This window comes from Motacilla alba, chromosome 5 (genome assembly GCF_015832195.1).
Source record: "Motacilla alba alba isolate MOTALB_02 chromosome 5, Motacilla_alba_V1.0_pri, whole genome shotgun sequence".
NCBI lineage: Eukaryota > Metazoa > Chordata > Aves > Passeriformes > Motacillidae > Motacilla > Motacilla alba.
The window spans coordinates 23,731,948-23,757,266 of NC_052020.1; the positions used below are offsets into that span (position 1 = coordinate 23,731,948).

At 42.2% G+C, this 25,319-nt stretch overlaps 1 protein-coding gene across 3 annotated transcripts in view; it reads left to right on the forward strand.

Annotated features, from left to right (window-relative positions):
• Positions 1–25,319, forward strand: part of AMBRA1 (autophagy and beclin 1 regulator 1) — a 128,129-nt gene that overhangs the window by 97,368 nt on the left and 5,442 nt on the right. For all 3 annotated transcript variants that reach the window (XM_038138369.1, XM_038138372.1, XM_038138370.1), the window contains 3 exons: positions 1,681–1,820; positions 18,029–18,121; positions 19,664–19,857. In XM_038138369.1, the coding sequence (XP_037994297.1) occupies positions 1,681–1,820; positions 18,029–18,121; positions 19,664–19,857 (427 nt within the window). The remainder of the gene's footprint in view (positions 1–1,680; positions 1,821–18,028; positions 18,122–19,663; positions 19,858–25,319) is intronic.

The following is a 25,319-nucleotide window of genomic DNA, read 5'->3' on the forward strand; positions in this document are numbered from 1 at the left end:
CCAGACTTGTGTCCTTGGAGGAGCATTTTCCATGGGGTGCTGTTTACTGCAAAGCAGTTCAAGCAGTAAAGCTCAGCTGTAGCCAGCAAGTCTCCCGCCTTGGTGTGGCTGGTTATGGAGCGTATGGGAGAACAGCTGTGCAAGCTGACCTGCCAGTTGGGAGAGCTTGCTGCTAGCCCAGGAAGGTGGTGGCTTCCTGAGATATGATAAAGCCATTCTCAGTAGAAGAGAAACTGCTTCTGACTTGCCAAAGAAGGATATGATTGAAGACCCTTGCAGTCTTGAGAGATTCAGAATGCTTATTTTATGAATTTATGATCCTGGTTCTGGCAGACCCCTCCCTTTCCCCTCCTTCCTCCCCCAAATCCAATCTTCCCATCTGAGAGTGCACCCTAATCTCCATGGTAACAGGTGTTAACCATTGTATAGCTGATTCCCCCCCTTCTATTTCTCCCCTTGCCCTTCCCTCCCTGCTGCCCTAGCAAGCAAGGCAGGGCAGGGGAATGGGACTGACAAGACAGAGATGGGTAAGACATAGCTAAACCCCTAAAGACTTGTTCCTTCTGCCCAAATGCTGAGCTTCTCTGAATGCGCTAACTTCTGAGTGATAGCCAGGGCAAAAAGTGGCCAGCTTCTGCCATACAGAGAAATCCTTTTTTCTGGTCTAATGTGACCTCCTCAGAGGAGCAGTTAAATTTATTACTGGTGATGGGAAATAATGTAGCTGTATTGTTTTGCTCTGACTTGCTTTGTGTGCATAGAGGATGCTCAGGATGAAGGTTCTGCGAACTGGCTCTTGGAGGGCACATAGTTAAGTAATCCCTGACTCATGCTTGTCAAGTTAAATTGTCAAACAAACGGGATATGCAGTGGGCAACGGAGCTATGGAGTAAAATGGCCCCAGTTTGTTATGATAGCTGATAAGTACCATCCGAATGGCTTCTAATTATTTACTTCAAGTCACCTCAGCAGTGCAGTAGTGGTTGACGTGCATTCCCATCAACATTCATCCTGTTCCAGCATAACATCATTCCCTTCCCTGCTCACTGGTTCACCATCCCCTTTTCTGTGGAGTCTGGAGGAAAGGTTTTGTGATGGTTGGATGCTTGCCGACTAGAAAATCTAGTGAAAACCTGTCTTTCACTTGGATTTATCCCATTGAAAATCCAGATTCAAAGTCTGTTAGTTGCAGTGATGACAGTGTACTAGCTAAATTTTTGAAGAAATTCTCTTAATGATTTGGTCTTGTAAATGCAGTCTTCAGTCCTACCCTTCCAAAGTCCTGATACTTTAATGGCCCAGTACACTGAAGCATCTTGTCCCTCTCTATTCTGAGTAGCCAAACTGATTCATTACTGCTTTTTCTATTTCCCATGCCTTTGTTTTTATGATTTCCATGTGTCATATTTTTGGGCTAAATGGATTGTTCTCAGTACACCCGGTTTGGGTTGCTGTTTGCTTCACAGCTGTGTGCCAGTCAGCCTATTAAAGATTTAAGGGCACATGTATGTGCATTTCTAGCAGCTGCTTACTCTCACTGCTGATTAAGTGACTGCTTGCAATCCTGTAAAGTGACATATCTCTGTGGCCACCCGTGCTGCTGTGGGGAAATTTGTTGGAGCCTCCTTGGCTCTCCTGCCTTGTGTTGTCCTGTCAAGTAATCTCCTGTTGTCGTTGCAGAGAGTTTTCAACGTTCTGTACCCAATGCCTGCCGACCAGAGGAGACACGTCAGCATAAACTCTGCTCGCTGGCTGCCCGAGCCAGGCCTGGGATTGGCGTATGGCACCAACAAAGGGGACCTGGTGATTTGCCGACCAGAGTAAGTGCTTTACATGGAGACACTATATAGAGCTATGACTGCTTTAGCCATTCTGTTCTCAGGGTAGTGGGGATAACATGGCTTTTCTTGTGCTTAAGGCATCCAAAAACCCCAATACCTAATACTTCTTTTGGGCTGCCCCAGTGTTTACCTGAGTCTCTTACAATCAGTATTTGTTTTGCTGATAGTAAACTTTGGAGAGTGTTTGAAGTGCATCTCATTAGCTCATGTTATTTCCCGTGTCATACTAGGATTTCTGGATCCTTTATTTCTTATATGTCTAGTGCAGTGTCTTTCAGCCTCTTTGGATTTACAGATTTCTGAAGGTTTACAGTGATAGGAAATTTGAATTAGTAATATGCTTGCTTTCCTCAGCTTTCAAGGACTTCTTGAAGACCACCAACCAGGTTGAAAGTTGCTGACCTAGAATTATCAAATACTTTTTTCAGTATTCAAGCAAGAGATTCTATGAACTGCAAAGATTTTTGTCATGATTATGAACAAGCCAGTGAATTATTTTGGTGTCCTCACCTAAAGTCCAGTGGTGTGACATGTACCTTTCAGTTGTCTTTAATTTGCTTAGAGCTGTGAAAGGTGTAACCACCCCTTTGTAAGCTTACAATTCAACACAAGCTAATTTAGTTGTGGTCTGACACAGATGATGACAGTGATACATACTGCTTTCAGTGTTCCTGGGGAGTGTCTGCATCCTACCTTGTTGAAACCCTTCTCTCCATTGGGTTGTCCAAGTGTTCTTTTGGAACCACATTTCTTTTATGCTGCAGGGACACTTGAGGAGTTTCTCTGCTTCACTTATTTCGTGGTAGTAAACTACCTTAGTATTCTTTTGGGTTATGCTTCACATGTTGAAGTTCCTTGGAACTTAAAAGCTGGCAGCTAGAAACTTACAGCACTGCTGTTGATCGTACCACATGCATGTTGACTCCATCTGTTGTGCCATGACATCAGGCATGTGGTGCTTGAGGAGAGTCATATTGTCAGTTTAGAATCACTAGCTGAAATCAGAATAAATATATACAATTGTAACAGTGACTAATTCAGCACAGCCTTCTGGTGAAGTCTGTGGTTGGAATTCAGATTGGACCAGTTTTGGTAGTACAGAATGGCAATGCTTTTCAAACAGCCCTCTTGTTCTCTTGAACATAATCTTTCATCAAGACCTTATTTACACATGAAGTTCTATAAGATACTGTTACGGAATAAGCTCTAATCACTCTCTTTCAGCATAAGTGGCTTTCTTTAAGAACAGTTGCTGTATTTTCTAAGTAGAATTATTCAAGAATAATGGCTCTTTTCTTGAACTTGAGAATATTCTAAGTTATTTTCAGTATAGAAAAACGTTTAAGATTTAGTTTGCTGGCTATGGTTCATGAGATGAACTTGGATGAGAAACCAGGGAAATTAGTCTCCCTGAGGGTATAGTCTTTGATTGAATGCTGCAGAGTCAAGCTTGACCTGGCTGTCGTGACTTCACACACCACACATTGTTTCCACTCCAGTTCTTGCAATATACCCCAAAGCTGAGTGGCATGTCTCTTCTTGGCACCTCACTAATTAAAGAGTCAATATGAATGCTTTTATAGTATGTTATGGAAGCACAATCAGCCCTTCTGCCACATCCGTGTACAACCTTCTTAGCTCACCATGTTAATTATGCACTATTCCAATAAAAATAGGTGTTTTGTATGTGAACATGAAACAAGGTGGCTGCATTAGGTGGGAGCTTTATTGGGGGAGTTGACAAAAATGCTTCAGCAGGTTTCATGCTGGTGTATTGGAGTGATTGATGCTTCTGGTGATAATTGTAAACATTACATGGACTGGTGGATTCTTTCTGGAGCGGGACACCTGATGTGTTCTGTTCTCAACTGCACCATTTTATAGACCAAAAACAGTCAAGAGTGACTTGTAAACCTCAGCATGAAGGTGTAGATACTCACTGAGCTGTATAATTTGCATTGAGCCACTAACATAAGAATACAAAGGTGAATGAGGCTCTATCAGAATAGAAGTGGCTTGCAGCTGTGGTGTCTGTTCCACATCTACTTGACAGATCCTTAGAGAAAGTAAAAATCCTGACATACCATCTCAGTGGTTTCTGGCTTAATAAACTTGTTTTGAGATTGGTATGTGTATTGGCTTTACCTTGAGAAGTGAGGGAGAAAATGAAAAATATTTGTGTAGTTTCCATACACAGTAATACAGTGGAAGACAAATACTAAATGCAGGATTCAGCAATTGATAGAGTACTACTATATGGAGGATAGTCTAGCAAACAGCAGGAAAACACTGTACTACTGAAACCCCCCCACTGTTCTAATTTGGCAAAGAAAACTGGTCAGTAGCAAACAACAGAGATTATTATAATTCCCTGGGTCTTAATTCCCATATGCAATGGAGGCATTTGAAACCAAGTACTACAGGAATCATATAAACAGATTGAAATAGCAGCTGTTCCTCAAGTAGAGGATTTAAATTAGTAGACTGGAAGTACAAGCTGACCAAAAAAAAGGAAAAAAAAGGCCTAATTTGAAGCTCCCTGGATTCATGATGGGATACCATGCAAGTAGTCCTCCCAGTGTTCAAAAGAAACACTGGTTAAAAATTGAAATGGCAAGGTTATATTATGTTGTCAGTCCATTATTGTAATCTCAGTGCACAAATTTATAGGGTACGTTTTGGAGGTATATAAAATAAAAACCATGGAGAGTGGAATCAAATGCGTTGTGATTTGCCTAAAGTGGAGTACAGTACGTTGTGTACCTGTCCTTGAGAATTTTATGGTTTTATTTCTAATTAAAAAGTCAGCCAGGGATTTGCTCTAAGTCTAACATATCTGTGGTTTAGTAAGGCAGTTCCTATATTGGAACTACAATAAATCTGGTTAATTTCTAAAGAATTAGAACAAGATCAGGTAAAGAGTGGGTGAAATCCTGGCTAAAGGAAAGAATACAACATTATTGACATCTGGACTCTGTCAAAAAAGAGGTCATTTGGCTTCTTTAAAAAACAGTTCTGGAACTGGTTGATTAGTACTATTTACACTAATGGCTGGTAAGGGTGCACTGAATAAATTTGCTGAGGATGTGACATTAGCTTTGTCACTGCAGAGAAAAATCGAAGTATTGCAAAGGAATAGGATTGCTGTTAAAGTGAGTGGAGCTATAGAAATGAGTACTTAACAGTACAAAGTGCACTTAGTGACTAATTACACTGAGTTCAGTAGATAAAATGATGGAGGAGGAGAAAGACCTGAGGTTTTGGTTGATTGTAGGTGATTAAGCCATCAATATATGAGGCTGTAAGAAAAAAATTTTGTTCTAGGATGAGATACAAGATGCTTAACAGCAGAGGTGGCAAAATATTAATATGGGTATAGAGGAAGCTAGATATATAAGCTGGAATAGTTTAAAATTTGCCTTTTAACTTGCACAGTAGCATAGAGCACTTGATAGTAGGATCAGGGGAACATTTTATCTAAGAAAATCTGCAGTGTGGAGTCTTTATCAGGGCTAAAAAGGAAAGATAAGGAGGGGGTTATATAGCCTTCCATAAATATCCAAGAAGCAAGAACTATTAAAATGTATACCACGGAATAGTCAAGGTTGAAAGGAACCATTGGAAGTCGTCTAGTCCAACCTCTGGTCAAGCAGCATCCCTTAGAGCACATAACTCAGGACAGTGACCGGATGGCTTTTCAATATTTCCAGGGAGGGAGACAGTGAAATCTCACTGAGCGACTTGTTCCAGTGCTCAGTCACCTGGACGATAAAGAAGTCCTTCCTCTTGTTTTGGTGGAACTTTGTGTTCCAGTTTCTGCCCATTGCTTGTTGGTCAGCACTGTCAAGAAGAACCTCGCTCCATCTTCTTGACACCCTTTCTTCAGTCCCCTAGTCATCAATGTAGCCCTCCACTGGACCTGCTCCAGGAGCTCCATGTCTCTCTTGTCCTGATAAGTCCAGAACTGGACATAGTGCTCCTGGTTTGGCCTCACCGGGGCTGGGTAAAGGGGTCAGGTCACCTCCCTTGACCTGTCAAAGAGCTGTTAAAGCTCTTTCTAGTACACCCCAGGATTGTGGGGCCTTCTTGGCCACAAGGGCACTGCTGTCTTATGGACAGTTTGTCCACCAGGGCCCCATGTTCTTCTCCACAGAGCTGCATTCCAGCAGATCAGCCCTCTGCCTGTGTTGGTGCAGGTTCCCAGGTTCAGGACCTGCACGTGCCTTTTTTGAATTTCAGTCAGTTCTTCTCTGCCCATCTCTTGTTCCTGTCAAGGTCCTCCTGAATGGCAGCCCAGCACTCAGGGATATCCAGCTTTGTGTCATCATTGAGCTTGCTGAGGAGGCATCTGTCCCTTCATCTAAGTCATTCATGAATAAACTAAACAGAACTGGGCCCAGTATTAACCCTTAGGAGACACCACTAGTTCTAGGCTTCCAGCAGGACTCTGTGCTGCTGATTATGACCCTCTGAGACCTGTCATTCAGCCACCTCAATCCATTACTTCATCCTCACATCCATCCTGCAGGTCCCATTTGCCTATGAGGATAACATGGGAGACAGTGTTACAAGGCTTGCTGAAGTCAAGGTAGACAACATCCACTTCTCTTCCCTCATCTCTCTAACCAATATTCCCATTGTAGAAGGCAATCAGGTTGGCTAAGCGTGGTTTCCTTCCCTTTGGTGAATCCATGCTTGACTATTCCAACACCTATATAAGTGAAAATATTTCAGCTGTCATCCAGGAGAGCATATTGCCACCTGGCTGCATACCCCACTGGGATAATGGGGCTAGCAGTTTGGATCTAGATACAATTTTATATATAGATATAGATATATGTTTTTTATTAGAGAGCAAAGAGGCACAAAGTGACTATGGCTAGGTTGTGACTGGAATTAGAAGAAGGTGGCAACCAGGTGATTTCTGCTATAGCCTGTACATTTGTTGGGTGGACACAAAAGATTCAGCTGTTTGGAAATGCAGCTCAGCTTGCAGAGACGAGTGTATGACTTGAATACCTGGGACTGAGGGTGAGGCTGAGCTGCTGAGCCATGAGGCAGGTTTTGGTATTTTAAACGCAAGGTTCCCACCTTAATAGGTGTTGACAAGTTGCCTCTCAGAGCTGTTGTGCTCTAGGGAGGTGAGAGAAGGTCTGTGTGACCTGTTAAAAACTTTGTGTACTTCACCCTCTGAATCGAAGTCTTTGAGGAATGGTCTGTGTGAAAGAACCCAGGGGACTGGATTCCTTTGCAGCAGGAACCCAGCTTTTAGAAATAACTTCCTCTGCAAGTGGCCGACAGGAGAAACTATTTACTGTTCACAAGTCTGATCTTGGAGCTGGAGCAAGAGGAGTCAGGTCTGTGGTTGACAGGCAAATCCTGCTGATAAAAGTGTTGGCTGAGATATGGCTTGGAAACAGGTTGCAGTCTTTATGAGACTGTGACAGCCTTTTTCTTTTCCAAGGGTCTTGTAGTTCACTCTTGTCAAGGTTGCAGACTGGTAGACTTGCATACCCATTAGATCATGAGTCTGCTGTCTGCTTCCACGTGGCTTCAGATTAACATGTAGTAATCTGTGCTTTTTAGATTTAAGATGAATTTTTGTTCAGTCCAAAAGTGTAGTATTGAGAGGTTCTGAGGCTGCCATGTTTTCAAGGGTGGGCACCACTGAGCTAAATCAAGACACTAAATTCATAACAGTGATATTCAGTGGAAGAGCCATGTCAGATATGAACAGGAATCCCTTTAGGCATACCACGTGAGGCAGTGTGCTTCATTTAGGAAGTGAAGTGAACCACTATGTACTACTCAACTGTGGCCTGGAGGTCTATCACAGGAAGTGATACAGCAATGTGAATTCCCCCACTCCTTTGTTGTCCTGCTGCACAATGACTTTTCTCCATGGCTGCTAGTGCTTTTTTAGCCTCCTCAAGGATGTTTTTCTTTTGCTACATTCCACCTGACCTCCTTTGTAACTGTGACCAGTATTAATCTTCAGTAAATCTCCCTTTCTTCACTCTGCATGCTTCAAGGTTTGATTCAGTTTCTGAATCCTCGGTGTCTGTCTTGTATGGTAGAAACACTTCTACTGAATGAAAAAGGAATTTGATTCTTAATGCTCCCAACTTTTCCTATCCTGTCACATCCCAACAAGAGCTTTCCCCTTCAGAAACATCCCTGGTGGGGCATCTCAAACATCAATTGTCTTGCAAAACATAAACAGGTGAGACCAAAAGTGGTGAGTAGCAGACTGCATGCTGCCCTTTGCTGTCTTTGCTTGTGGAGGAACACCATGGGAAAAAGGTAGGGGATCCAAATATCAATTGTTGTTTCATCTTGAGTGTCCTCTCCCCTGTTATCAGAAGCAGGTTCTGGAAGGGCTCAGTGCTCACGTGCTTTTGCAAATACTGTTATAGAAACCTCACTGTTCTGAGGAAATGTCAAGCTCTTGAAACACCTTGTCTCAGGCTAGCTTTTTAATGCAGGCATCCACAAGAGAGAAAGGATTTCTTCAGCAGTCAGAGCCTCTGGTAATGGAATTAATATACCCCTGAAGATGCATCTGGTTCAGAGACAGCATTCCTTAGATTTCTCTCATTGGGAAGTAGGTGTGGAGAGTCTCAAACTGATTCGGTGCCATGCAGTGTGCATATTTTAATTCTATGGGGTGAGATCTGTCTCTAACATTAAAATTATTCCAGGAAAATTATCTTTATGATAAATTCCTATGCTTTGCAAGCGATCACTGCATTTATCTGTCTGTGCCAATATTTTTTTTTTCTCTGAGAATAGCATATCCTCCCATCTACTGATGGGGACAATGTGTCTACATGTAGTTATCAGCGTTGGTAAAGAGATGGTAATCTATGCAGCTGCCTGGCACATCATCATGTCTCCCTGCTGGCTGGCTCCATTCCTCAAGCTCTGCAGCCTCCAGCCATGATGTCCCCAGCAGCATAAGCTACATCCTTTGCCTTTTAAGAATATCTTCTGGAGGATGGAGTAAACAAGGAGACAGAAGGAGGAACTGTCTTCCTTTATGTGTAACCAAGGGATGTTAGCAACCCTGCATGGGAAATGTTCTCACAACTGTTAACTGGGGTAGCTGGAGATACTATTTATGTCTGAGTCCTCCCAGCAAATGGCCTTTTGAAAGGCAGCATCTGCACGGGGTCTTTAACAAGGAAATGAATGCGTGTCCTGGACTTCTGCTGCCTGTTAACCACAAGATATATTGTATTGTCTAACTGAGGATAAAAGATGCTTTTGATTGATAAAAGGACTGAAAAGAAGGAAAGATAGCCCATTTTGCACTACAGGTACATCCTGCAAGCGTACATTTGGATTTTGTCATTCTTGCATTTAAGAAAAAAACTAAATTAATTATTTCCAAATTCTGCAGGGAAGCCTAGGTAACCTCAGTACCAAGAGGCTTGGTCATTGCAGTTGCAGAAGTAGAGTGCTAATGTGGAGGCTTGAAACAGTATTTCAATTCCGATTTTTTATTCTTTTTTCTCTTTTTGTATGTGAATGGGATATCCGGGATGACTGATGGCATTAAGTGAAAGTTGCCCTCATAAAATTCCACTAAATATGTCTATGATTCCCAAAAATAAATTTTGAAAGCTGCTTTAAGTCTTCAGTTACTAGCAAGTTCGTTTCCCTCACCCCATTCGTCAAGATATACTGTAGGACTGACTCTTTAGTGACGTTTATTTTCCACCATGAGAAAGGGAACTTGGTACAGAGCTCTCTGTTAAGAAATCAGCCTGATATTTACCAGTTTGTGTTCTGCATCACTGGTCATCTGCAGGTCCTAACTAGTTCTCACTTTCAGTAGAACTCTTTGTAAGAGCACAGAGCACTGTTTTTGTACTGCAAAAACAGTTACCAAATGCTTCACTTACATCTATTCAGATCACACCTGCCACCTTTTCTTCCTGTACTTTTTTCTAATTCTGTCTTCAAAAGCAGTTAAATTTCATGCAAGCAATTATTTTACTAACTGCCTACTGCATATGGCTCACTCCTTCATTGTTTCAATATATCTTCTTTTTTCTATTTGTTATATTACTCTCTTTAAGGATAAAAGTTACACTTAGAAGACAATAATAGTCAGTTTTAAGTATGGCTTTCTTTTTGAAGAGTGCTGCTAAGTTGACTTTTTTGCCCTTTTGTCATTTCCTCTTTTTTTTGGTAACATATTAAAAAACAGGTGGAAATGACTCAAAAAAAGTTAACTTTTAAAAAAAATTCGAAATGAATGCAACTTGCTGCTATGTCTGGCATATTTCTTACTCCCTAATTACAGAAGTACCCTTGGATATTTTAGAAGTGGAGACTTGAGAGGAGAGAGTTCAATATCTTGTCCACTTTGAAACATCATTGATTTTTGTTGTTAGCCTCACAAACGAATAGTCCTTTTTTCATTCTAATGCCATTTTCCTCATGTTTATTTTTAGGATGTCTTTTCCCTCTCTTGCAGCATGAGTTCGCCAGCTGTCTTACAACATTTTTTTTCTCCACGGATCTATACTAGACCTTCCTTGTTCACTTGTTTACTTCCTTGGCTTTCCAATAAGATTTTCTTTAATTTTCCAGTTTTTAATCCATATTGTTTGTGGAGTTTTATTTGGTGTCCCTTATGCCGGTTTTTTCCAGCAGGACTCTACTAATGAATCCAGCTCACAAAAAAAACAACCCTTTTTTTTTTTTTTTTCATTTTCTTTCCCTATTTTAAATCTGTCTGCAAATGGTCTTAACTTCATATCTACAAACTGTGAGCAGTTGGAGTAATAATTGTAATTTGGGTTTCTTGATGATTTTTTTTCTTTTTTTTCTTTTTTTTGGAGGCAGTTTCCTCTGTATGCTAAACAGAATACTTTTTAGTTAGATAATTTCAAAGCTGCTGAGGATTAAAAATATAAAACTTTACTTGCCCTGTGGATCCCATTGAGACTTGACCAAACCAAGATCTTGGTTCTGGAGCTTGGCAACTTTGTGTGTGCACATTCCAATGTTCTATTAAAAATAAGCATTTGCTATGCTTGCTAATTTTAAGCATTTATTTTGATGTTGCTTTCTCCCATTCTAGATGTATTTTCCTAGTTTAGTTTGCTGGCACAATATCTACAAAACAAGCCTACTTCATCAATGTTAGCTTCTGCTAAAACAGTAATGAAAGTTCAAATATGACTGAAGAGTGACTTTGTTGTAGCAGTTTAAGATGTTTTAAGGCCTTAGAAGGCATAAATAATTTGCACTCCTCCGAAGACTCCTAACATCCTAAATTGTCTAAGCCACCGAAAGAGCTCATAGATCATAAACAGCCTAAGATATTCTGAGAGTTCAAAGCTTATTTGGAGTATAGTCTGCCTGTAATCACTTTAAGGAATTAACAAGCCTTTAGATTTTTAGAGAACTTAAGCAAGTAGTCCATCTTTAGAGCTGCATGGATGATAGTATCAAGCTGAACTGTGATTGTTTGAAGACCTTTAGGCTGTGTATTCTGGAATCTGTTATTTACCTTCCAGAGGTGTGCCTGCCTGGTACTTGGTGTGGTTGGAGCCAGATAGCAAAGGATACTGTGGCATACTGGCAAGATTTAGTGAGAAGAATATCAGTGAAAATTCAGGAAATTCTTATTTGGTCTATTTCTGCCTTGTTTATTCCAGGCTATTTGGCTTGGGTGCTGTGCTCTTTTTCTCATAAACATGATACAAGTTACAACTTCCTGTGTCACACTGTATGTAAACACAGTGTGTTTACATGACGGTAGTGTAAAAAATTTCTGAGAAAATCACTTTTAAAAACTGTTCTGGTGTTTTGGCAAAAGAATGAAGGCTGTCTGAGAGGGACTTTCCTTGTCCTTATTCTCAACGCAGGTTTTTCTGTTCAACCTTGCATTCCTTAAGGGCAGCACTCTCAACCTCAGTATTTTTACTTGAGTCCCAAGATAATCAAACATCCACACTTCCATACTAAACTCTTTTCTTTCTGCTCTTTCATTGTCTTGGTGCTTAATTTCCATTTGTTACTCCTGTTGAATGTGTTGGAAGACTGATTCTTAGTTGAAGACTTCTCCCATGGAATATAAAACGAATTCCTCTTAATGCTTTCTGGTGGTGTGTTTCATCCATTTCAAATTATTTTATGAGTCTGCTTATCTTCTACATGCAATCTGTAGGCAGGTTGCAAATGCTGACTCCTGGAAGTCACTTAGTTTTTAGCTGTAGTGGTCCTGTGGATCAGAAGAAACTGTTTGATTTGGGTTCTTCTTACTGTATTAATCTCTCTTTTCTTTCTCTCTGAAATATCTACCAGCTTAGCTGACTGATGACTCTCTTCCTTAGCTGAGATACCAAAATTTTACTGAAGGAAGAAGACTGTTAGGGATGTGCCTTCTGCCTAAATCTTAACCACTGGCCACAAGATCATGAACTGGATCCAGCCTTAAGTGTCCACTGGTGGACAAGATGAACTTGTATTTGTTTACGTTGTTGAGACAGAAGAGCTGCTCAGTTTGCTACTGGTGCCATCAGCTTTATAAGGCTGACCTCATACAAATGGTGTGAGTTTGAATGCAGCATCTTGAAAAATCCCAACATTTAACCTGGCTGGCAGGACTGCACAATCAAATGAACAGGACCACTTGTCTTGCAAAGTGTTCCAAGCTGAGCTGGCACCCTCCCTGAAGCAGGCACACAGCTACCAGCTGCACTAAGCTGCTTGCTGTCCTGCTTCTGCAGCACCTTGGACAATTCAGGTAGGTATCAGGGTATGTTTCTGAATGGTTGCTGGTTTTCACACAGGCAAAACTTGCAGGATTCTGGAAAAATGAGGCTGCTCTTAGATGTATCATTCATCTCAGTGTGATGGACAGGATGATGTCATACATTATTTAAATATCTGTGGTTGTCAGTCATGAACTGCAGCTCTTATGTTCCTTGAATTCCTGTACTTGATCTTGTGCCCTTCCCCTGGCTAGTCACACATGCCTTGGCACCAATGAAGCTGCCACCTCTTCTTGGTCAGTTACTGCCCTGCAGAATTGCTCCAGAAATCCCCTTTGCTTTGGCTCCATACAGTTTGCATGGCAGCCAGTTTTCACTTGGATTTGTCTCTGCACGTGGTTCATCGCCTGCACAGAAAGCTAAATATTTATGAAGTAGGGCGTTAGAAATTATTGTTTTCCCATCCAGGCAGCTGCTGGGAGTGCCAAACTTCGCCTTGTACTAACAATACCGTTGCCTAGCTAATCATGGGAGCTAGGGATGGGCTTGCTGTGCTGATCATCACCACACTGGCAGAAGAGATAATGAGGTGCTGACAAGGATGCATCTGGAATCTGGCCAGCATTGCATTGGATTGTACGAGATACTGTGAGCTGCTTCTTCCTTCCCAAACCAGGACAATAGATTCCTGTTCCTTAGCACAGTGTCACCTTGCTCTCTTGTAGCTCACTCTTATTTCCTTGAAACAGTTTAAATGGCTTAAGAATGACAAGTTTACACAAAGGGAAGAAAGCGTGTCTTGGGAAATTCAAATCCTTTGTAAACTAATCTGGTTTTGTATGCTTGCATTTAGTGATCTTGAATGGACAGTATATTTGAGAAATCAGCTTTAAGGAGCATTTCCTTTTGTGGAGAAAGCAAACTTGGCAGCATGAAAATCAGGTGCATTGCACGGCATCAGAAAGGCAGATTCCTTTCTGTGTTGGGCTTGCCATAGTCTTCATTCTGGTACTGAGGTTGTGCTGATATTTTTGGATGGAATTGCCAGCAGCAATGCTGTAATCAAAATTTAATTTGGTACTGTAGCAAGCAAGCGGGCTGCTGTTGGGCCTTTCCATGTGGCAGGATTTGAAGGAGGAGAGCAGTGCATTTGCTCATTGCTGCTGTCCTCTCCAGATTTCACTTAAATCATCCCTTGATGATACAAGTGAAAAGGTAGTAAGTGCTATTTATGCCTTCATGGACATGCATATATCACTTGCAAATTATGGGTTGTTTTGTCTGCTGTCATGCTTCTGAGCTGTATTGTTATGTTAGAGTTGGGGAATTTTCATCTTAATCCCTCCTCTTCAACTCCCAGTTTTGGATATGCCAGCTGTGGGGTTACCCACATGTCTGAGTCTGTTTGTGCTGACCTGTGCTTTGTCAATTTACCCTTCAAATACTGGTTAAGCAAGTGCACTAAATTGCATTTCAGCTCTCTTGTAATTTGTTAATCATGTTGTCGTTAATTCCTAGTACTTTGTCCTAATTTCTTCCTGGAGACATAACTGAGCTGTGTAGGTAATACCTCTGTGTAGAGGGAGAGGCTTTCTAAGTTGTTGGCTCTTCATATTTAACAGGCTCTACTCAGAATCCTTATTTGACTTTCAGCAAAGCCTGCAAGTCTGTGCCCTTCATCCTCTCCAAGCTCGTTAATAGTGTGAGCTGGACACAAGCGTGAAGAAAAAGTCCATCTTAGAACAGATCCCTGCTGGGAAATCCAGGCTGTGAGCAGCTCTGCATGTAACAAAGCTAATGGAAATTTCCAGGGAGGGCTTAGAGAGCTTAGTGACAGCCATAAAAGGGAAGCAAGTAAGAACTTGACTAAGTGGACTTCACTGTCCATGACTGACACAGTGCGGAGAATTGCAATTTTTTACCCTAAAGCCCTGGGCAACAAATGTCCTATTAACTGCATCCACATCCAAGTGGCTCCATGCTCAGAGCTTCTACCTTATGCCTTGAAAAATGTAAAGTGCTTCTAGCATTTCTGTGTCTAGAGTTTGATGAAGCAAAAGTTAAATGCTTACATTACCTGAAAAATATTCATTTCTCCAGTGTAAGCTCTGTTTCTTTGGAATGAATCGTCAGGCCTTGATTTGCAAATCTCCTGGGAAACGTACTGTGAAAGGCTGCTCATTTACAAAATTCAAGCAGTATTTTGCAATGGGAGCTAAAAAACCTTTAGGCTTTCTGGGAAGGGAGATTGCACAGTTTTAAATAGGTGTGGCTAAACTAGAACAAATGGTAAGCTTAACTGAAAATCTGATTTAAACCAAGGTAACTATGGCTGTCACACACATCTTGTTGTGTACTGAAGTTGGTTTAAGGTCTGATTATGTGATCAAGTTTCTAATGCAAACATGGTGTTAAAACTGCCATTTAGCCCTCACAATAGCAGTATTTCTTTGATGAAATTTTGATTCATTAAGAAGAGACATTATGATCTTCATATAAAAGGTAGTGCCCAACCAGTGCCCTCTGTTAAGTTCAGATGTGTGCTCTCTTTACTGTATCTTGATGCAGTCTGAAACATCTCTTCTGTAGGCTCAATCAATCAATCTAAAGGCTGAAAAACATAATCAGGAGCAATCTTGATACTGATCTTAGGGCTGTAAAGACACCAGTGTGAATTCCAGCTCAGAGATGTACAGATGTGTACAAAAGAGCACAGAGATGGTGCTGAGGGCCTTATGACTTTTGCAAGAGGTAGAGTTGGGAAAGGGTAATTTGTGTAGCTGGCCAAAGGAAGAGACTACTGAAAGGTAGCAGTGAAGATGCTTGCTGCTGCAGGGAGTGCGAGCTGTTTATTCTGAGCCACTTCTTTTGCCCAGCAGGGAGACACACCGAACTAAAAAGCCAGGTTAAAGTGGTGCTGAGAATGTTGAACTCCCATCATGGGCAAGTGTAGTGACCTTGGCCTAAGCATGTTTATCGGTGTTCCCAGAGTCAGCAGCCAGAGCAGTGGCACCATCTGCTACAGGTCCTCCTTCTAGGGAAGGAAGGCAAAGCCCTTGTTTCTCTGGCAGTAAAGGAATAGCTTATAGGACCCTGGCAGTGAAGCTCAGCCGATAAATGGCAGTGTTTAAAACTAATATGAAAAGTTATGTATTAAATTGAATGCCTGTTGATTTAACCATGTGCAGACTGACAGCATGAAGTTAGAGTGGACTTTGCTGTCCAACAACCCAACTGTACAGTAGTGAGACTCTGCAGAATAGGTAGGAGCATGGTCAGGAGCTTTTCATGGGTGTACTGCATGTCAGCTTCGTACCATGATGCTTTTGTAGAAGTGAAATTGATCCACTCACAGTATGTGTGCAGGAGCTGGACTTTCTGTACATTACAGGAATGTGGTGTTTGGGGGAAGAGAAGAAATATGGTATTGTCAGCTCCCATCTTGGCCTGGGGGAAGCTTTGTGGTCTTCTGGTTTCTTGTCTTGAGAGCTGGCAAGCTGGCAAAGACAAGTAAGGCACACATTGGCAAGGAATACTAGTCATGTACATAGCTGTGGGGGACCATGCCTGTTCTCTGGGTAACATGAAGATGTGTGGAAGAAGAGGGAAAAGGGCACAGGTCAGCTTGGCTCTGTTGTGTAATAGCTGTAGATACCAAGCACACTAGACTTTTTATGGAAATTTTGACTACGAGGTCAGAAACTCTCTCTTGCCTAGGGACTGTGCTGCTTCGCAGAGAGCAAAGTGTGACAGCTAATCCTCAGCCAGTATATTAGGCAGGGGATGGAGCAGCCAGAGGGACTGGCACAGTTTTAGTGACAAGTTACCATCTGTCAGTAAACTCAGAAACCTTTGTAAGTTGGCATCTCACTGGCAGCTGCTTTCATGGGTTATAATGCAGCACAGGACTAGCTCAGCACAAAAAAATAAAAAAGCAATGGCTGGTTACTTCTTGTAGCCTCCATGTGTGATTTTGTTGACCTGATTTTGTTCATCTCTCACCCTGGGTCCTAACCTGGGGTGCTGTCATCCTGGCAGCCTAGCCCCAGGCCTCCAGTACACACTGCTTTCCCATTGCAGCATGTCTGGCCTGCAGCATCTTCTAAGCTGGGGTTCTTGCCAGTTCTGCTGAGGCATCTCTTTACAGGGACAACAGTTTTTATATGTACATAAAACATCTCATTTGTGCCTGAGCCATCACCAGCTACCAACTATTTGCCATCTATCCTTTCTTCAGATTATGGGACTACCCCTAGATCTGAGCCTGCCCGCAGGGTGCTGGAAGTCCAGCTCTTCAGACACAGTTCCCTTGTGTCTACACAGGTCTTATTTTGTTTTGGGTTTTTTCCCCCACAACTTGCCTTGCTGTGACCACTGCTGACTCTCCAGCCAGCACCAGCCGGTGTGTGCAGTCCAGCGACCATCTGCTGGTACACGGCACCATTTCAAAACTCCCAGGCCAGCTCGTACAGGCTGTCAGCACGGTGTGGCAAAACACTCCAGGAAGTGCCTTCCATGCTGATGCCGCCCAGAGTGCTTCTGAAGGTGGAACACAGCAGTAGGTGGGAGATCTCTATGCTGCCTTGGACTGCGTAGTGAGTGCCTGTCCTGTGACATTTCTGTATGGCTCAGAGTAAGCTGGATTTGCTGTCATGTTCTTATTGGTGGGATTTGTACTTGAAGCATTATGGTGGTTTAGTTTCTGTGATTGCCTGTTGTCTTCAGCAGTCGTTGATAACTTTGTCTGTTCCTCTGAATAGTAAGCCCTGACTTGATGTATCTTTCGGAGAAAAATGCTGTGTGAGAGGTTTCCAGAGCATTGGCAGTTCCATTATATTTAGTAGCATTAGATGTAAAATTCAAGTTTGGGCTTTTCAGACACTCATGCTGTTGATGCAGTACAAGCTCTTCTGTGGAAACTTGTTAAAATATCCTCTGCATCTGTTCTTGCTCCACAGTGGCTGTCAGTGAGAGGGATGTATAAAGATTATTTATAGGTAGAATGAGAATAGTTTGCAAAGAAATTAAGTGTTGAATTAGGGCAGTGTCTTACTGACCATTACCTAGTGCAGGAAGTGCTTGCATACACCACAGAGAGAACTGGCCTTTCCATTCCAGTTCTTTGTTTAGTTACTTGGAGTGAGGGTAACCTGATTTTATACACACAGTTGTACGTCTTCATTTCTGAAAATCTCTCTGCTCCTGTTGCTGTGTCTTGGTGCTAATACTGAATTGAAGTGAATGGAATATTCCAGAGTAGTCTGGTAATACAGCGCTCTGTATTTGCAAGGTGGTTTATGGCGATGAGCCCTTTTAATGAAAATGTGAACTGAGTTAGAGCTGCAGTTTCTGTAGGGCAGAAATCAACACTATTCATGTTGTGGGGGTGTAATGTATGCTGGCTTGAACACTGTCTTGTCATGCTAATATTTTTTCCTTCTTTGGCATTTTAAGGGCCTTAAACTCTGGAGTTGAGTACCACTGGGACCAGCTGAATGAGAATGTCTTCACTGTGCATTCCAGCAGCAGGAGTACTGAGCGGCCCGGGTGAGTCTCCTGGGTGTTGGGTTAGAGAGACCTGACCCTTTCTGCTGTTTTTGTTAGCACTGACATCACTTCTTTGTTCCCTTACCACTGGCAGCTTTAAATATGCAATTTTCTCCCCTTTTGGCATTGCCTGGTTGGGTCACCTGGCCTTCTTCCAGCAAGTGACATTCAGTGCCCAAAAGTGCCAGTGATAGTAAAGTACATGTGTCATTCAGGGCCCCAGTAACAGCTGTGGGAGGAACTTGTGGGGCTTAATGCATCAAAAACACCATGTAAAGCAAATGGCCTTTGGAAGGTAACTGAAGAACAGTGGAGTTGGCAGAGAAAAGGGCAAATATATGGTGCTGACCTGGTGATTGATTTTCATCTTATTAATTGCTCGTCATGGGACAGTTGTTTCTCAGTAATAAACTCTAAAAATAAAGCTAAATCCCTTGATGTCCCCATTGGCTGTTTCAGTCTGTCCAGTGATGCCCATGTTGTTGTTCTGAACACAAGGATGATGCTGCAGTCTGTTGCTTCTTGCCATAGTGACAAGTATTTCTCCGTAAGCCAGCTGTTCTCAGCGAGAGGGTGATAGTTGTGTTTCTGAGTTGTGTGATTCAGCATACCAAGGAAGCTGTGAGCTTGTTTACAGGGCAAATGTCTGGGCTGTCCTACAGCCTTGGTCTGATTGTGGATGAAAAATAAGCAGTAGAGATTCTTTACTCTGCTGTATGAGTGGATATTGCCACTACCTACGTTTCTGACAGTACATACTCAGTATGGTATAATGGCAGCTTGAAGGCAGAAATACTGGTCCAGAATGAACTAGCTCAAAGAGAGAGCAGAAAAAGTGTAACAGGTTTCAAAGCCTTATGAAAAAAAAAGTTGTAAATAAGGCAGTCTTTCCTTGAATCTTTTTAGCACTCCCAGCACTTAGGGATCAGTTTAGAAAACAGCGTCGTGGCGTTGTGAAGATTCAGCTGTAGCATCGTGCACTTGAGCTGTTTGAGTCTGAGAAGCTAATGAGCCTTGAGGTGGTTCCTGTTGTTTGCTTTAGAGAACACAGGATTTCCCTTGTCTGACTGGAATGGGCAGAAAGGCTTGCTGGAGTGCATTCATGTGCTGACAGACTAGGAAGTCCAGAGGAGGGAAAGGATACAGGCTACATCTATGGGAGTTAAAACTGCCCTGCTGTGCAGAAGGTTTTGTGTGTGTTTGTGCTTCTGCATTGCACGTTGTGCTGCCTCCTCAACGCAGTGACTCCAAGACAGTTGTTCTGCAGGCTTAATGATGCTGCAGGGATATCTCTCTGTGCCTGTAAGACACTCTGCTTCTGTGGAAGGGTGAGTGGACTCTAAGACTCCGTTGGCTTGAAACTCAAGAGACCAGTATGTGTAAATAAGTGCAGGTCACAATTCCTTTCATCCCCATCCTCATAGTGGCAAGCAGGTGCCTGGTTGGAGAAGAGGGAGGAAGAGCCTCTCGTTCATGTTTCAGCCTTGCTTGGGCATGTTGCCTCCAGTGATCCTGGTCTTACTTGTCTTTCTCTCTTTTCAGAACCAGCAGAGCTACATGGAGGACAGACAGGGACATGGGCCTGATGAATGCCATAGGCCTACAACCCCGAAATCCCCCCACCTCTGTGACATCACAGGGTACCCAGACCTTGGCGCCTCAGCTGCAGAACGCCGAGACTCAGACGGAGAGGGAGGTACAGGAGCAGGAATCCGCCTCTGCAGGGACTGGTGAAGGTAGGAGATCAATCACTGGTTTATCTGACAGAGTTTACCTGGTGATTTAGGAGTTTCTGCATATGGTCCACATCCTGTCAGTGCATTTGGATACTCCTTTTATCTCTTCAACAAAGATTCCTCCCTCCTAATTGGCCTGTAGCCTGGCATAGATGATCAGGAGAGTGAATCTCTGGCCATATGAATAGAAAAGTTGTCTTTTTCACATGCTTTGAGGAAGGAAATTTCATTCTTCTCCAGATCATTGTCTCTTTGTAGAATCAGCTGTACTGCCTTCGTTCCTCACAGATCTCCTGATCTCCTAACTATCAGTAAGGCTGCACACTGCAGAGTTATCCTTTCTGCCTCTGTGTTAGAGTTCAGCTTGATCCTCCAGCTTATGCAAAAGATCTTCACAAGTTCAGCATTTTGATACAAAATAAAATACTGTAAATCACTTCTCACAAAGCACCTTTGAGGATTCTGTTTAGTTTGATTGATGAGGTACATGATGAGTGCCCAGTTCAGATATACAAAAATGTCTGTAGTGGTTAGCAGTCCAGGAAAACTTACCAACATGTAAGGAGCTGGAAACAGCTACTTTGTACAGCAATTCCTGTACAAAGTCACTAATCTGTTGAAAACATTGATTTATCCAAGCTTTTTGTCTCAATACTGTAACTTTGTGCTTTTATTCGTCTCTGAAGGCTTGGCTAGGTAGGGGTTGGGCAGTATGTATGTACAAAAGACAAGAGAAAATCAAGGAGACAATTTTGAAGTTGTTGGTTCATGATAAACCTCCTTGGCTTTGGGAAGCAGCCCACAACATACCTGTGTGTGCCTGTATGCCTGCTTGTTCTCTGTCATTCTGAAAGTTACATTTTGGTATGTGACTCTTCCACAGTTTCTGCTGTGCAGTATGCAGCATGTGTGATACGGCTTTGTGTTTCTCTGATCTCAGCTCTTCTGTACAAAGTTAAGTGGGAAATTCCTGCCCGCTGGGGTTTCCGTCTGCTTATCTCAGCAGAGCTGAGATTAACCTCTCTGGAAGGTTAGTACAATTGATGGCGTGTGAATGAGACTGGAACACAGACTGTCTGGACAAACGCTGAACTCGTGGGAACTGGTTCTTACACTGGATGTGGAACACAGACTGAGAACATGATACAGTGTGGGACCTTCTTGCATCAAGGCCGTGATGGCTGATGCTGCAGGCTTTTGGAGTCAGTTAAACCAGTAGAGTTCTCCAACACTGCTTCTCTCTCCTGCTGTTCTGCCATCATCTGACAGTTATCTTGTTCTTTCTAACTTTTCAATTTGCAGACCTAGATCATATGTTTTTGTCACTGTAGGATACGAAAGAGCACAAACGCACACTGCTGTTCTCAAGGTGAAGAGAAAAAGGAACGTTTATTTTCTGACTCCGACATTTATAGTTTTCCAAAAGTGACAGTGGATTGGAGGGTGACAGTGCCACCTCTCCAATGGCGCTGGACAAACCAACAGTCCATCAAATTTCTCCTCCTCCATAAAAGAATGCAAAACAATGAGTTATTTACAGAAAGTGTGTGAGAAAGTTCATTACAAGAATGTAAACATCAGAAGGCTTAGAAAATCTTAAAATATCAGGGTGACAGGTTTTAACTAGACTGTTAATGAGACGGGGAAAGGGCTGTTCTTTACCAGTGCCTTGGCAGAATACCTCTACAAAGAAGAAAAACATGTAACATTTGGAAGAAAAGGAGTATAAATAACAAGCCTGGGACAGGTACTTCTCTTCATCTCTCTTTCTTGTTTGGAAGAAGATCAGCAAGTTCCACATCTGGTGCAATATCCATCTCAGACATTGACTTACCACATGTCCCCTTGCAAATGACCTGCAAAATGGGCTGTCACTCCTGTCAGCTGTATTAGGGTCTGTAGAACAAAGGAGTTACTGCAGTTTAAATGTGTGCATCAGAGATCAGCCAAGACATTTTACCTGTTGTTGGTCAGTTCCTATGCCAGTTGCATCCTCAGTGGAAATCCCTGTGTGAGGGCTCAAGAGTAACTTGAAACAGGGAACTGTGAAGACTATAATAGTCAGGAGGATGAAGGATCAAAAACTCAATAGTAGTACATGATAGAAGAATAGTGCAAAGACCTGACATGAAGCAGAGAGACAAATTTTCTTCTGCTTTTACCAACACCTTAGGCAGTTAGCCAGGTACTTGTGGCAGCGGTAGTCTGGCTCATCTTTGTGCTTCACATTACACATGAGCATTACTGGCTGCTTGTGATGGTAAGCCAGCCATTTTCCTAGCATCCTCAACTCTTGTGATGCACATTCAGTGTGCATCCAGCAGGCAAGACTAGGCACTGTGGTGCTTTTCTGATGGCTAATTTGCCCACCGTATGTGCCGTGACTCTGCCTGCTGGAAGGGAAACTGTGTTTCCTAATAGCATGATCTAGACGTCTGGGGCAAAAAGGCAAAATAAAAAAAAAAAGAGAGAGAAGAAATGTGAGAAATGTGCTACCAGTAACTTGGGGTGTGACCCAGGGCAAATTATTAATCATCTACTAAATGGGAATTAATCTTCCCATAGTACAGCACACCAGAGGCTGTGGAGATTAATTAGTGTTTTGTATGGGGCTTTGAAGATGGAAATCACTATGTAAAGGCTTAGCAGCATTATCAGCAGCAGAATGGATAAATCAAGTGTGATTCTGAGTAATGTAAAGGAAAGTGGTTTAGTTATTGCCCTGCCATGAGGGGCGAAAAAGCCCCGACCAACTGACCAACCAACCAAAAAAAAAAACCCTTGTACGGTTAAAAAAAAAGAAAGAAGAAAGGTTAATGCTACCCTTAGAGTGGGTTTCTGTCCTCTGTCCTGTCAGCCCTGCTGTTGTGGGGAATTCTGCCTCAGGGCATTTCTTGCAGATATGTGCTTACTGTACAAAAAAATAGAGAGTATGCAGAATTGCATCAGAAATCTAATTAAGTTCTGTGCGGGTATAAATAGTTTCCTTTTCTCATGCAAAGCTCTGCGGGGACTTTGCTGCTCTGATTATCTTTCTACCTCCTTTGGAGGAATGAGTATATGATGACTTTATTGGAAGTGAATCCCTCTAATGTCTGAATCTTTCTGTTTTGCAGCAGTTAATAGTGGACTTGTGAACTCTGCTCCCACACCACACATAAAGGAAAGATAGTTAGAATCAAGAGAAAACTAGGAGAGGTACCAAGAAATGCTTAAAACAGTGTTTGAGCTGTCTCCTATTTTCTTTTAAGCTGACAGACATAGTGGAAATAGTGATAGAGTTGTAACTTTGAGGCACCCTTAATTAGAAACAATCTGTTGGGCGTTATACTATGTTTTCCTTGCAAATAGACAGGCATGATGGGAGTGGGATCTGTATTCAGCTGGTAGATTGAATCTCACTTAAAACCCAACAAAAATTCCTAATGAGATTTAATGGCCCAAAGTTTTAACCTTTAAAAATCATAATTTGTGGTCCAGACTGGGTCAGGCTGTGGCTGCCACTTGTTCAGGCTGTTGGATCTTTGGAATACAGTGCAAGGGGCAGTTACTGCAGGGTCTGCAATTGTGCCAAAGCTGCTGCAGCTGAGGGAGAGGGATGTCTGCAGAGCTGCAGAACACTTGTTTGATAGTGGGCCCGTGCTGTCCCCTGCCTGTTGAGAGATTACCTGTCTTTCAGGTAATCCAGTTTTTAAAGAGGAAAGAAAACAACAAAAATAACTGAAAATCAATTGTCGTCTGATCTCCTACCATCTGTAATGTCTTTTGGGCTTAAAATTCAGGTAGCTAGCTCAGTACTTGTCGTGCAAGTAGGCATGTGTTATGAGTTACTGAAGTTGTAGCCATCCAAATATTTGCTGTCACTGGATTGCTACTTTGCCTGTCTTAGGGGGAGCAACATATACTGTCATGCCATATACAGTTTTTAACTTGTTGGGTTGAAGTGTTTATCACCAGCCAGTATGAATTTCCTTCAGTTCCAACTGCTTTCAGAGGTTGCAGCAGATACATTTGAGAGGGAAGAGGGCTGTAAAATGAAGGCTTGGGTTTGTGAGATTCAATCTGTTCAAACTCTTGGTAGTGAAAAGACAGCACATGCAAGCAAAACTTTCCTGATATAAGCAAAGCATCCTGGGGATGCCTGAGGAACACTTAGAAGCAATCAGTGTGCCTGCATGTGATGTAACTTATTTAATTTGAGACATTAGGAACACGTGTCGAGGGGCTGCTTGGGGAGGAATACTTTGTCCCCAGCCGAGCCTCATGAATGCTAACAAGAAGAAACATGTTTTTTATGTTAGCTGAACACGTTCTTGCAATGCTGTTGTCAGATGTGATGTGAGTTTTGTGTAGTTAGTGTGGAAATGGGAACTGGGGCACCAGGGATCAGCTTCCAGATCTGCTTCTCATTCTCCAAGTAGAAACGTGGGTAGATCCCCTAGCCTTTCATCTGCCCGTCCATCTGTAAAATCTGCGTCATATGTCCTATAGAACTGCAAATTTTGGTTTCTCTTTAAAATCCTTTGAAAACCACTACCTAAAAAATAGACTTAGGTTCTAAAAGTATGTACTATGCAAGCCTTTACAGCGTGATCTACTCCAAGTACTTGGGTCTCTTGGGATTAAATTATGTGGGCTACTTTTAAACTCTCATTACAAAAGTTTCACTCATATGAATAGCCAGGATGAGATATTACTAAGAAAATTCTTACAAGTTAAAGCAGTTGTATTTTTTCTGAGTTCTGTGGAGTTGTTTGGATTAACTACCTCAGAAAGGAAGTGTGAACATGTTTCTGGGCTTGGTTGGAAAGAAAAGTAATTATTGTGGCAATAAGGGAGATATAATTATTCATAGCTGGTTATACTGTGGTGTGCGCCTCCCTTTTCTATTCTTATGCAAGGGGTGAATTAATGTAAAAATGCTGATATTTTTATCTTTGAGCATCTGAATTAGTGGGGCAGCTCACACCTCAGAGCTATTATTTCATGTTCTCTGAAGACTTCGATATCTCAGCAGTGCTTACTGTTCTAATTTTGAAGCTTTGTTTGCAAACATAGTTCCTAACTACTGCTGGTTTTAGAAAGAGGAATGTTGAAAATGGAAGAAAATTCAAGAGCAATGTCAGTATATTGCACAGGTACAGAGGAGTCTGATCACATCCTTGCTTCTGTGGACTTTGCATTTCATCAGGAGTGTGCCATCCATGCCCAGAGATAAACAAGTTGTACTCCCTGTAAGTACTTCAGAGTGCACCGCATTTAGAAGTGGAAATACCCTGCCTTACGCCCAACTCCATCAAAAGTTTGCAAGATATTTTGCCTGCGTAGTTTTCTGTGTCAAATTCTTGTCTTGCTGGAGTAGCATAGAGGACTTTTTAAAACAGATGCATTAGCTAGGGAATATTTAGCTAAATGTTTGAGACAGCTACATTGACAGAAATCCTCTGGTCTTTGGGATAATT